Here is a 13,703-nt window from a genome sequence, read left to right on the forward strand (position 1 = left end):
AGGACTGGCCATTAGGCACCCAGGATGGCCTTGAAGTGAGATGCATGGGTCTGTGGGTGCTGCTGAGTGACCCTGCCCGGCTTCCCTCACGTTTGCAGGAGACCTGAGTATCTCTGCAGACCGCCTGAGTGAGAAGCGCTCTCCCAACGACTTTGCCCTGTGGAAGGCCTCTAAGCCCGGAGAACCATCCTGGCCGTGCCCTTGGGGAAAGGTGAGCGAGTGTCCTAGAAGGTGTTGGGCTTGGGCAGGGGCACTGGCACCAGCCACGCTCTCAGGCCCCCAGCCGAGGCTGCTCTGTGTGTGAAGGATGTTGTCACGGGGCCAGAGCCTGGTGCTGCTGCAGCACAGACTGCCTGGCCCCAGGGACCTGGACATCATGGAGATTCCCTGAGTCTCTGGACAAGTCACTTCTCTCTTCTTTCTGTTTTCTGGTCTGTAAGTGAAGACATGATCAGATTAGACAACCATGCAGGCTGCTTGGTTCTTGTGTTCTATGACTCTGAGTTGAGTATTCCAGGCCCCAGGGTGTAGGATGTTTCCTGATATTCCCGGTGACAGCAGTCTTAACTTCAGGGTACCCCAGGAAGGGGCGTGACCATCTGCAGCTGTCAAGGGCTCAGAGGTCTGGATGTAATTCGCAAACTCCACCTAAGCCTCAGCCCACATGGGACTGGTTTATGAACTTCACCAAAGAAGGCTACCCTTAGTCTTTTCTTGTGTGGGAATTAATACTTGTTCCAATAAAGTTCAGAGGGTTTAAGGCCATCACTTTGGAGCGATAAAGGCCCGGACAGCGGCTGGGCTGGTCAGTCACTGTGTGTTCGGCTTTCTCCAGGGTCGTCCGGGCTGGCATATCGAATGCTCGGCCATGGCAGGCACACTCCTAGGGGCTTCGATGGACATTCATGGAGGTGGGTTCGACCTCCGGTTCCCTCACCATGACAACGAGCTGGCACAGTCGGAGGTAGGCGAAGACAGGGTCCCCTTCTCAGATGCAAGAGCACGCTGTTCTCACTGCAGTGGAGGAAAAGTCAGCCCGGGCCTCAGGACGGCCTCTCTCACTAGAACTGACACGTTCATCAGGGCTTGTGGGTGGAAACTGAACCTGATCATTTAGTCTAGTTTCCCACATTGACAGCCTGGCCTTCGGCAACAGAATGGCCTGGATTTGAACCAGTTGTGTTACCCGCTGGCTTATTAACCTGGGCTGTCCTTCTAAGCCCCGCTTGCGCCAGCTCGAAAATGCGGCCCCTGCCAGTGGACAGCAGCAGCAAGGCAGCAGAGGTGCAGGTGGCGGGAGGCCCCAGTGACGCTCGACCGTGACATCCTTCGTCTCTTTCCACACAGGCCTACTTTGAAAACGACTGCTGGGTCAGGTACTTCCTGCACACAGGCCACCTGACCATCGCAGGCTGCAAAATGTCCAAGTCACTAAAAAACTTCATCACCATTAAAGATGCCTTGAAAAATCATTCAGGTATACACTGGCTTCTCCCGCAGACCCCGCCCTCCTTCTCATAGATGCGTGATGGCTGTAGCCCTCGGGAGAATAAGGGCATCGCTGTCTTGTGTCCCCCCACAGCACGGCAGTTGCGGCTGGCCTTCCTCATGCACTCCTGGAAGGACACCCTGGACTACTCCAGCAATACCATGGAGTCAGCGCTTCAGTATGAGAAGTTCTTGAACGTGAGTCCCCAGCCCCTTCCTGGAGGTCGGTGGAGCGGCCTCCCCTGCGCGGCGGGCACCATGTGGAGCGGTGATGGGTGCAGCAGCCTCCCGGTCCTGTGATGGAGGCCAGCACACGGGTGAAAGCGCCTCGACGCTAGTGGGGAAGACAGACTCGAGGCCACCCCTGAAATGCCCGACGGCTCAGCAGAGCGGACGGAGGCCTCGTCCTCCCAGTCACTGCAGTGCACGTCCTTCTGACTTGTACTTTCCCCAAAATGAGCATCTCGAAAGCTAAAGCAGGAACGTGTTTCTGTCAAAGAAATCCCTCTCCCTTTGTTTCTGACCACTTGCATAATGCCAGTGCATTCCGGCCTTTCCGATTTTTACCAAAAGTAGAATCACAGCAGTAGAACAGTTGATCGGATATTTCAGGATGGAAAGGTTGCCGACGTGCTGTTAAACTGATTTTTCCAACTTCAGGAGTTTTTCCTAAATGTGAAAGACATCCTTCGAGCTCCCGTTGACGCCACTGGTCAGTTTGAAAAGTGGGGAGAAGAAGAAGCAGAACTGAATAAGAAGTAAGGTGGTGCCTTTTCTTTGGGGTTTTTGAGCACGCCCGTGTTCTGTGCCTAGCCATGCATCGTGGCCACCACGTGTCCTGGACTGCCGAGGAAGGGCGGGGGACACTAGTCGTACATCATGCGGTGCTCATTCGGGATAGGTGGCTCCGCCAATGGGATCTGCCCTGGTGTTGAAGTGCATGGGGAGTTTCTGTGATACGTCATCAGGGATGACTTCTCATTCCTTCCTCTTTGTTGCTCAGCTTTTATGACAAGAAGACCGAAATTCACAAAGCCCTCTGTGACAACGTTGACACCCGCACTGTCATGGAAGAGATGCGGGCCTTGGTCAGTCAGTGCAACCTCTATATGGCAGCCCGGAAAGCCGTGAAGAGGAGGCCCAGCCGGGCTCTGCTGGAGAACATCGCCCTGTACCTCACCCATATGCTGAAGGTAAGCCAGGCCCCAGGCAGGCATGTCTCCATAAGCCGAGCACGGTGGCTCACGCCAGGTGAGGGTATCGCTTGAGCCCAGGACATAGTGGGGCATGATTGCTGCACTATGGCACTCCACCATGGGCAGTAGAGGGAAGACCCTGTCTCAAAAGCAAACAGAAAGAAGTAATACCCATATAGTTGTCACTTACTCAGAGCTTGTTTGTCTTTTGCCTCAGTTTCCCTCTACTCCCATCTTGGAGTGTGAAAAGCAAAACCAGGGACGAGCCCTCCTCTCTGAACACGTCCTGTACAGGGCCCTTCCCTGCAGTGCACCTTGACAGGCCAGCAGCGCCTGGACTCACAGCCCCCCTCCTCCTTCCTTGTAGTCGGGCTCCAGTGGCTTCTGGCTGAAACAGAGTTGGAGCCTGCAGCTCTGAGTAGGGGCCGTCCTGGTGCAGTGAGGGGACCCCCAGGCTCAGGTTTCTGGGGCTCCTGGAGCTGCTGCTTCCGTCTCTTTCCGGGTCTTGGGGCTCCCCCTCCCGTGAACGAGGAGCACAGCTCGTGGCTGCTCGCCCCATGCCTCCTTCATCTTGCGCAGCTTCAGTCCCACCTGTTTCTTTTCCTAGATCTTTGGGGCCATAGAAGAGGAGAGCTCCCTGGGATTCCCAGTCGGAGGGCCTGGAACCAGCCTCAATGTGAGTAGCGCGCACGGCCCTGCCTTCTGCACCTGCTCCCTCCTCACTCACTCCTTCCTCCACGTCCCTCTGGAACTGCCCCTCCTCTGTCTACCCACCCACACCAGACCCTTCCAGACAGAGCCTTGGGCCGAATGGCAGATCTGGCTCTGAGTGCTAAGCGTGGTTCGCTGCCCTCCCGGTGTGGAGGGTCTGCCTCGGTTATGACTGTTGGTTTGGGGCACTTTGCCATGGTGCCATCACATGAGCTCAGTCTTAGACCCCAGCTAGATAGGCCGCTGCTTATTCGCATTGTGCTGCGGCATCATGAACTCCCGCATGACTTTGTCACATAAAGTGACCTGTACTCAGTAAACACTTCATCAAAGGGCTGCGGAGTTCACAAACAGTGCAGAGTGTACACTGATGGGGAGATAGCCACCATCTGCTTCAGTCTCCATGGGACTGGGCAGATGCCCTACCAGGCCCAGCCCCGACCCTGAGCCCAGGTCGGTCCACATGGCCTGAGCCAGAACCCCCTGCCTCAGAGCTGTGGCCCACAGGTCAGGGGGTGGGCATCGTGTAGAGCCCCCTGTCTAGTGGGTCTGTGCGGCGAGAAAATCCGTCCAGAAACTCTGGCTGTCCATTGCTGGATTCCATTTGCAGTTGGCCTATGAGCAGACACACATGGTCAGTCATGTCCCTCTGCTGTGGAACCTCTGTCCCCTCTGACATGCCCACAGTCAGGCTTCTTAAAGACAGACTTCCACCCCTCCCAGGTCAGCAATGCTCTTTAACTATTTGATTAGAATGCATATCTAAACATTTAAATATAACAGCTGTAATTTTAATTAAAACAGGAGCTTAGTACAAAGTAAAAATGCGAAACCTTTTTAAAATCCTGTTTCCTAATGACAAGTGGTGTGAGGAGCCCCATGCAGATGGAGCTTATAGATGCTCCCCCAGGAACCGACTTGCAAAGAGAAAACAGTCCGCGTTGTAAGGAGTCCCGCCAGAGTGCCCAGCCCACGCGCCTGTGCCTTTTGCCAGCCTTAGCACTGGCTACCTGTTGCTGTGCTATTTTTGAGACTTCTGATATGAATGTCCTTTGGTGCTTTTAAGAAAACCCACATAGCTTCTTTGTTCTTTTGTGCAAATGATACTAAGATACTTATTTTCTTTAAAAACAAAAAACACATCTCTTGGGTTAAAGTGAGCCTGCCTTTGTACTGCAGTGTTTTTCATCTTAACGGCTGCTGCAGTTGTCGGGGGGTTGCCTTCAGCGTGCTGTGGACATGCATTCCCCAAGCAGCCTCATTTGGCCTTTGCAGTCGGCTGGTTGGGAAGAAGCAGCCGCAGTGAATAGTGAGCCTGCTGGCAAAATGTCCTGTGCCCATACATCATGGCCATTTGACATTCGTGGCTTAAGTTCCAGATCCAAATTGTCTTAGCAGGTGAGGCAGCTCCTACATCCTGCACCACTTCAGTGTCGCCACACAGCCACCTGCTAGCATGCTCAAGTGGGGGTTGCAGCCCCAGGCGTCCTGGAGACAGACCCCTGCAGCCGTCCTGAGAGTCTCCCTCCAGTCAGTGCCCCTGGGGCTGGGGCTGAGGCTGGCAGTGGGGTGAATGTCTCCTTTTCTGCCCTTCCCCGAGGCTTGTCTGGGCTGGCTCTGTGGTGGGTGGAGATACAGATCTAAAACCCCCAAGAAGTCCAAAGTTGAGATGCAAGATTGGGTCTCAGGAGCTTGGCTTAGACTCGAGGGCTTGTTAGCCTGCCTGACTTTTACACGTGCTATTTTTTTGTTTGTTTTTGTTTTTGAGACAGAGTCTCACTCTGTCGCCCAGGCTGGAGTGCAGTGGCTTGATCTCTGCTCACTGCAACCTCCACCTCCTGGGTTCAAGCAATCCTCCTTTCTCAACCTCCCGAGTAGCTGGGACTACAGGCATGCACCACCATGTCTGGCTAAGTTTTTTTTTTTTTGTATTTTAGTAGAGACAGAGTTGCACTGTGTTGGCCAGACTGGTCTCGAACTCCTGATCTTGTGATCGATCCACCCGCGTCGGCCTCCCCAAGTGCTGGGATTACAGGCGTGAGCCACGCACCTGGCCAGCACTTGCTAATGTTTTTATTTTGGTTATTGAGCTGCTGAATCAGCTAAGGGGCAGGGAGCAACCTTGCTCAAAAGCCTTAAAACTTTTCTGTCCTTTTAAAAAAAGGGAAATGTAGTATAAAGGTTTTTCTGTTCTGTGGCTGCCTCCCAGTGCTGCTGTGGGTAGTAAATCTCAGTGTAGCTGCTAACGTGCGCGTAGATAGTAGGTACCTAGTGGAGATCGTTCATCTTAAACAAGTGTATGTGTGACCACAGATCAGACAAAAGCATAGCCTGTGAGCCGCCAGCTTCAGAACAGGTAGGGCCCCAGCCTGGGGAATGATATCCTTGGGCCCCTTAGGAAACAGTCCCTCCCAGAGATGGCCCATCCGAAACCAGAAAGACAAGCTGTTTAACAGCGGTATGTCAGACCTGAGAAAAGCAGGGCACTTCAGCACCTGGGCAGAGCGGCTGCAGGGCCCACCTGCTGATAGAAAGGAAGCTCACTTCGTGCTCTCTGGCCTGAGAGTCTGTGTGACTTGCACGCCTAGCAGGGACCTCATGTTGGGCACAAGAGCATCCCGGCTCCAGGATGCTGTCACAGCTGTAGTGTGCACAGCAGCACTGCCCATGCCAGTCCCTGCCTTGTGGTGTGGCCGCTGAGCAATTGTTCACTTATGAATATAGGGGGTGAGTGACTCTCAGCGAACCAAAACTGTTGCTTCCACAGCTCGAGTCCACAGTTATGCCCTACCTTCAGGTGTTATCGGACTTCCGAGAAGGAGTGCGGAAGATTGCCCGAGAGCAAAAAGGTGAGGACCAGTTGCTGCAAAGAGTGTGGGAGCCACTGCCCTGACTGGGCTCCCTGGACTCGGGCGTCTCCCCGAGGCACTGTGGTGTTGGGGCCGGGTCATCCTCTGTGAAGGCCGCCCTGTGCACCACGGGGTGTTGGAACAGCATCCCGGCCTGGACCCCCCAGATGCATCAGCACACACACCCCAGTCACCGCAGCTACACACGTGCCTGCAGGGCAGACTCCTCAGTGAGAGCAGCTGGCTGGGGGCTGGGGGCTGGGAACCAAGGATGTGATGTGATGGGCCAGGGCTGATTTGCCTCTCCTCTGAGCAAGGCAGAATGGAGGACCCTCTGACCAGCCCAGCCGCCACCTGCCCTCTGGCTCACACTGGGGCTTAGCTCTGCTCCTGGTGACCTGGTAGGCTGGGCGCGCTGACGTGTGGCTCGTTCCTGCTGCAGAGTGGAGCCGAGCTGGAGCTTCCAGGGTTTCTTTTTCTGCTCAGGCATGGCAGACGAATGCTTAAACTTGGGGTTCACCCAGGGGCCCCTCACTGCCCGTAAGCAGCCATTCCTTCATCTTTTGACATTTCTGAGAAGTGTGTGGTTTAAGACATAGAAAGTGCTGGATCTGAGCATTCATTTTGAGGGCCAGTTTTTAAGAAGTGTTAAACACAGCAGCAAGCGCCAGGCAGGCCTTTGCTTCTCACTCTGAGTGGTTGTGAATTGGTGAGTAACAGCACAGCTGGGAACACACACTGAGGATTTAGGGTGTGCTGGGCCCTGCCCACTGCGTTCTGCACATGGCCCCATTTACCCCCATGATGCTCCAGAAGAGGAAGGCAGAGCCCCGGCTGGTCACACTGACCTCCAGTGCTACCCCGTCACCTGCTGCACTGTGTTCCCTCTCCAGGGGCCTCTGTTTGGTGGGAAGTCGGACCTGGGATCCACCTGGCCCCCATCTGTGCAGAGCCCATTGTGGCGGGTCACAGCGGGGCAGCATCCAGGCAGGGTATGCTGAAGATAGCGTGGACGGAGACTCAGCCAAGCCTCTAGGAGAAGCTGCACCTCGAAGCATCAGGAGACCTGGGTGGGTGGAGGGACTGAGAGGCAGAGGAGCCGAATCTGGGCCTGTTTCAGACAGCGGAGCAGGAGGCAGGAGGGCGAGTGCGGGACACTGGGTGAGAGGAGAGGCTGGCCGGGCTGCCACGCGTGCTCTGTGGAGAGGGGCCTGGGCCTGACCGAGCCCCTGACTGGCAGCGGTGGGCGCACTTGATCTGATCGGTTAAGCACCGTCACCTCTCTCCAACACCTGGCACCCCTCAGCGTTTCAAAGTGCTTGAACCAAACTGAACCCAGCCGGGACCAGCCCGTTCAGGACCGTGCAGGGCTCTCCAGCAGTCTCGGCAGCACTGACTTAGCAACGTCGCTGGGGTCACGGGCTTGGGAAGACCATTCCTGGAGGCCGCCTGGGCATTTCACTTGCCTGTCTGGGGGACGTTGAAGGCCGAGCTGAGCAGCTGGCGCAGGTGTCCTTGTGTGTGGACCCCCTGCCCCCACCTCAGGGACTACATTTTCCTTTGCTGGGTGCTGTAGTGGCTCCGAGGCTTCTACCTCAGCTCCTCAAAATCCACACCCAGAGGACAGTGTGAGCCTGAGGGGTGGGCATGTGGCCCTTTCCCCCAGGCAGTGTGGCCCGGGAGGCTTCTTGGTGCCTGCTCTGATGCGGGTGGGCTGGGGTGCTGGCCTTGTGGCCTCCCAGGACACCCGTGACAGTGACCACAGGTGCTGGCTTGCCGTCCTTCTAATGAGGGTGCTGCCCAGGGGCGGCTTTCAAAGGCTGAAGGGCAGACACCTACCTCCGCTCATGCCCCAGTCAGTCCCTCCTCGGGTGGCTGAGGAGGGCTCATTTCCAGGAATGATACCTTGGACAAATATAAAAGGCCATCGAGGTCCCTGCCTGGGGAGGTTGAAACTCAGGAAGCTGCCCGGGATGGCTGTGCTAGTGGACGGGGCCTTGAAGTTCCCAGATACGTATTTTTGTTTTTTTGTTTGTTTGTGTTTGAGACAGTCTCACTTTGTTGCCAGGCTGAAGTGCAGCGGCACCATCTCGGCTCACTGCAACCTCCGACTCCCTGGTTCAAGCATTTCTGCTGCCTCAGCCTCCCAAGTAGTTGGGATTACAGGCATGTGCCACCACACCCAGCTAATATTTGAATTTTTAGTAGAGACGGGGTTTCACCATGTTGGCCAGGATGGTCTCGATCTCCTGACCTAGTGACCCGCCTGCCTCTGCCTCCCAAAGTGCTGGGATTACAGGCGTGAGCCACCGCGCCCTGCCGGGTATGTGAATATTTTATCCAGCAGTGAATGAAGGTGTTGGGTACCCAGCAGGAGCTGTAGTGGTCTCCGTCATGGGACACAGCAGGAAAAGGACAGATGAGAATGGCAGCATGCACGTGGTCAGTGCTGCTCAAAGGCAGGGCAGGCAGGAGGACAGGGCGGGATGGCAGGGGTCCCAGCGGGCTGGGCGCAGGGCACGTGCACACCTAGCAGAAAGCTAAAGGGCGGTGATTCCAGCAAACCCAAGGCCAGACTTCGGAGCAGAACGTTGTTACTTGGAGAGCCCAAGCACCCGTCCTGTCGCTGTAGTCTAGGAGATGCTGTGCACCAGCTGGTGCTCTGGAGTCTCTCTGAGATAGGGCGGCATCCCAGTTACCTCGTAACACCCAAAACTCCTTATGGCCTGTTCCCCACCTGGTCGTGGTGCGTGGGCTGGAGACGGGCAGAGCAGAGGCACAGAGGGGCCCTCCGGGAGCCTGCGTGAGGAGCCCCCCAGGATGCAGGGCAGATCTGCAGTGCTGCGCTCTGAAGTCAGCCACAGACGTGTGGGTTTCCAAGCGAAGCTGTCTCCCCCATGTGACATGCCTCCCTTCACCCTCCCAGCTGGGCAGGGTCCCCAGTCAGAGGCAGAGGGGAGCACAGTCTTGGGAAGCAACCTCCAGCCTGCCCCCACCACCTTTCCAGCTGCGTGCGCTTCAGCCCTGGAGGCCTGATTCTCACAGAGCTGGAGCTTCTAAGTGGTTCTGGGACACAGCTCTCCTGGGTCCTAATCAGGACCCCCATCCCAATCCTGTGTGCATTTGGGAACCGAGTCCTTAGGGACTTGAGTCTGAACGGTCCTTCCTTAAGAAAGCTGACTCTGGCACCAACAGAGAGAGTTTGCCTCAGGTGAAGAGTGTTAGCACCTGGAGGGACCCCCAGGCCTGGCTTGACCCTCTCACCCCCACTGTCTGCTTCCAGCAGCCTGTGCTATGCTTCTTCCCGGCTCTGCCCTGCTCCCCCAGAACAGCACCTTGGGGGACACTGGTCTCTGGGCTTGTGCAGCCGATCCTGCTGCCGGCCCCTCCCTCGCAGGCACTGGAGGAGGCACGCGGTCTGTGGGCCTCCTTTCCTGATGGAACTGCTTTGCTCTCCCTGCAGTTCCTGAGGTTCTGCAGCTGAGCGATGCCCTGCGGGACGACATCCTGCCTGAGCTTGGGGTGCGGTTTGAAGACCACGAAGGTGGGTGAGCCCTTGCTGTTTGCTATGAAGTTACCAAGAGTTTGGAAAGGTGTCACAGGGAGATCTCCCGGGGCTGGGCCAGGATTCATGCATCATGACTGTGGATGCAGAATCCCAAAGTGGCAGCCCCGTGGGTCGCCCGGCACCATTCCCACGCTGGCAGCCTGGCAGGGGCCGGGGCGCACCCATAGCTCCTTCCCACTCCATCCCACCACCTCGTGCGGGGGCGTCATCTCCCCTCAGGGCCTGCCTGCCCATTGCCCCTGTTGCTGCGGCCGCTGCCACCTCTGATGCTCTCAGCTAAGGAAACGTGCCTGTGTCCTGTAGACCGTCAACAAATTTCATGCTTATCCTCCCACTTTGTGGACGTTTGTTTGTTCCACAGAAAATTAATGTTTTTGTGTTTTACTTTCATTTTTTTAAATTTATTTATTGAGTATGTATTTTATTTTTCAAGACGGAGTCTCACTTTGTCACCCAGGCTGGAGTGCAGTGGCGCGATCTCGGCTCCGTGCAACCTCTGCCTCTTGGGTTCAAGTGATTCTCCTGCCTCAGCCTCCCAAGTAGCTGGGACTGCAGATGTGTGCCGCCACGCCTGGCTGATTTTTGTAGTTGTAGTGGAGATGGGGTTTTACCGTGTTGGCCAGGCTGGTCTCAATCTTCTGACCTCAAGTGAGCCGCCCACTATAGCCTCCTAAAGTGGCATGAGCCCCCACTCCCGGACTTGCTTTCAGTTTTTATGGATGCATAGTAGTTGTACGTATTTATGGCCTACGTGTGATATTTTGATACAGGCATATGATATATAATGATCAGATCTAGGTAATTGAGATGCTGTCACCTCAAGCAGTTAGCATTTGTTACGCACCCTCCAATTCCACTCGTCTGGTTATTTTGAAATTTACACTAAATTATTCTTAATTATGGTGGCCCTGTTGTGCCACCCAGACTGGATCCTAGTCCTGTGTCCACCTGTTTGGACCCATTAACCATCCCCTCTTTATCCCCCTCCCCACTACCCATCTCTGCCCCTGGTCATTTTGCATCTCAGATGACATTTCTTACTTTCTGACTCCCGGCTGGGCAAGACCTTCCTACCTTCCAATTACAAAATCTTCTCGCCAGGTGTGGTGCTTCACACCTGTTACCCTACCACGAGGTGGGTGGATTGCCTGAGCTCAGGAGTTCGAGACCAGCCTAGGCAACGTGGTGAAACCCCGTCTCCACTAAAACATTAGCAGGTGTGGTTATGCGTGCCTGTAGTCCCAGCTACTCAGGAAGCTGAGGCACGAGAATTGCTTGAACCCAATAGGCAAAGGTTGCAGTGAGCCAAGACCACGCCACTACACGCGCCCGCGCACACACACACACACACACACAATGTTCTGTGCTGTGCTTCACTGCTGTTACGGGGGTTTTTGTTTGTTTTTCGCCAGTGGGCACTCGCTCTGACCAGGCAGCACCGCGTGGTCTGGGCAGGGCAGGGCTGGCCCGGCAGCAGAGACGGCCCACAGAGCAGAGCGCAGCCTCTTCTCACAGACCGCTCTCTTTTCAGGACTGCCCACGGTGGTGAAGCTGGTAGACAGAAACACCTTGTTAAAAGAGAGAGAAGAAAAGAGACGGGTGAGTGAGAGGCAGATGACTTCAGCTTGGTGTTTGTTGAAAATGTGAAAAACATTAGGGTTATTACATAGTTTACTTTTTAAGCATTGATTTACACTTGCATTAAAATCCCAGTATTTATAAATGTTAGAAAAATTAACTAGTATCTTCTAATGAAGGACCTCTTTTAAAAAGATCATTCCCTCAGCTTAAGTGCAAACGAGTCCCTGTTAGCAAACTGTGAAGCTGACATGTTAGGGTCCCAGTCTCAGCTTGCCCTCACCTGGGTGGTGCGTGTCACTGATGCGTGTCCACCTCCTGTTCCCAGCGTACTCCCCACCTGCACCCCACAACACTCCTGAGATCAGGGATGGTGCAGGTTGCTCGGTGCCCAATAGGAGAGAAGAACAAGAACAAAAGCGCGGTGTCAGAACCTCTGGGCACAGCGTATGGGGCCCCCTGGGCACAGCGCATGCACTCCATTGGAGGTGGGCCTAGGGGGCTGTTGCCTCCAGCAGGTGGGCCCAAGAGGCTGAAAGCAGGGGACCACCGTGGAGGGCGAGTTTGGATGCCACAGCTCTCAAGAGGGAGGCTCTGGCAGGAACTGAGGAAGTAGAATCGACAGGGTGGGTGATTGACAGATGGGATGTGCGGGTTTGGGAAGGCATCTATGCCCAGCCCTGGACTGGCACCACCACGAGGCGCAAGGCGCGAGGGGAGAGCTGACGCCACATGCAAGTGTGGGTGGCTGGAGTTTGCAGTGCCTGGGAGAAATAACAAACTGGAACTCCGGGGAAAGCTCCAGACTGTGGTGAATGGTCTGCAGGTCCATCCTGGTTGGCAGGTTGGGAGGAGCTGGGCTTGCCCTGTGAGGTTGGCTGCTGTGACCGCCCCATCAGGGCCCCTCCCCATTCCATCACAGTCACTCACCTAGCCTTGGGTCTGGCCTGCTGTGCTGTCCTGTGACGTGGCCTGGTGCCGGCTGTGCAGATGCCCTGGCGTGCTGCACTCCACGGCAGAGTGCTCAGAAGCAGGAGGCAGACTAGAGGCGCACCCTGCAGGGCGGCCTTCCCGCTGGCCTTGCCACTGTCCACCTTGGCTGTGCCTTGTGACTTCTAGTAGCTCCTGTTTCCCAACCAAGGGACTCTCATCTCACCAGCCAGCTTCGAGAAGGCAGCCCAGGCCTGAGGCACCATGGGGGAGGGGTCCGCCTCTCCTACACCCTTCCCAGCAGCACGTAAACACGTCCTGACTTTAAAAGGGAAGAAGCAGAAATGCTAAGCACCGCCTCTCTGGTTCCTCCAAGCTCAGCGGACAGCTCCTTCTTCCCTACCCTAGCCCCTTCCCCATCTCAGCTCCTTCCCTCAGCCGGCCCTGCTCGCCCTCCATCTACCTCGAAAGAGCTCTTGATCCTGTTGGCTCAGCCCCATCCCGAGTGTCTGAGACCTTTGTGCCTTCCTGGTTTCTTTTCCCCAGCTCTGTGTGGAGCCTCCCCAGGAGACCTCATCTGGCCCTGCGGCTTCTCCACCATCTGTCATGTATCTGGTGGCCCAAAACCATTGTGCCCAGCTGCCTCCCTGATAGCTCGACTGAGCCAGGAAGCATCTGAAGCCTAGGCTGTCCAAAGGAAATGTGGTTTCAACTCCCCAAACTCACTCCTCCTCCCTGTCAGTGGAGGGCACGTCTGTTCGTGCAGTGGCTCAGGCCAGAACTTCCCAGAGCAGCCGAGGGGCTCCCCTCACCCGCACCCAGCCTGCTGGCTCCACGAGCAGGCCCTTCCCTGCAGCATCAGGCCACCCTTATCCCTGCCCGGATGCTGCCTGCTGGTTGGGGTGAACTCTGGTCTCCTCACCTAGCCCCCAAGGCTGGCCTCTGCCCCCTCTTCCCATCCTGCCCTGGGGCCCTTGCTGCTTCCCAGGCACCCCGAGACCCGCTCAGGGTAACCTTACAGTGCTGTCCTGGGCATCACGTGACGGAGGCTCTCGTCTTGGGCCAGGCTCACCGTGCTGGTCCATTTCTTCACTTAGTTGTGCCTGGGTCTTTCAGCATTGGTCCTGTTTGTCTGCCTGCTGCATACCTTTGCACCTAGAGCAGGGCTGGGCACCCAGGGGTGCCGCTGAGGATCCCCATGGGAATGGACGAAGGTCGGTGTGCTGCCCAGCTCACGGCCTTGTCTCCCCACAGTGGCGTGGTCCGGTCATTGTTCAGTCCTCCAGGCCAGGCCCTAGGAAAGGGGCTGGTTTTGCTGGACCTCCCACTCCGGGAGCCCTGGCAGCCTCAGGCAGCCCCGTCTCACCCTGCTCTGTGCTGCCC

At 56.1% G+C, this 13,703-nt stretch overlaps 1 protein-coding gene and 1 long non-coding RNA gene across 6 annotated transcripts in view; one reads left to right on the top strand and one right to left on the bottom strand.

The window, feature by feature from the left end:
* CARS1 (cysteinyl-tRNA synthetase 1) overlaps positions 1 to 13,703 on the top strand; it is a 56,173-nt gene that overhangs the window by 40,847 nt on the left and 1,623 nt on the right. For 4 of the 5 annotated variants that reach the window (XM_012456151.2, XM_012456152.2, XM_012456154.2 and 1 more), the window contains 10 exons: positions 99 to 211; positions 836 to 964; positions 1,348 to 1,477; positions 1,583 to 1,686; positions 2,149 to 2,246; positions 2,492 to 2,681; positions 3,292 to 3,360; positions 6,163 to 6,244; positions 9,708 to 9,788; positions 11,344 to 11,411. In XM_012456151.2, coding sequence (XP_012311574.2) covers positions 99 to 211; positions 836 to 964; positions 1,348 to 1,477; positions 1,583 to 1,686; positions 2,149 to 2,246; positions 2,492 to 2,681; positions 3,292 to 3,360; positions 6,163 to 6,244; positions 9,708 to 9,788; positions 11,344 to 11,411 — 1,064 coding nt within the window. The other variant, XM_012456153.2, reaches the window with a different exon arrangement.
* LOC105719881 (uncharacterized) lies at positions 10,105 to 13,691 on the bottom strand. Its single transcript, XR_001108058.2, has 3 exons — positions 13,340 to 13,691; positions 11,674 to 12,642; positions 10,105 to 11,380 (listed from the first exon to the last, which is right to left on the bottom strand). It is a non-coding gene; the product is annotated as an uncharacterized LOC105719881 (long non-coding RNA).

The sequence above is a fragment of the Aotus nancymaae genome, unplaced genomic scaffold (genome assembly GCF_030222135.1).
Source record: "Aotus nancymaae isolate 86718 unplaced genomic scaffold, 86718_ANA_hifiasm-v0.15.2.pri h1tg000106l, whole genome shotgun sequence".
NCBI lineage: Eukaryota > Metazoa > Chordata > Mammalia > Primates > Aotidae > Aotus > Aotus nancymaae.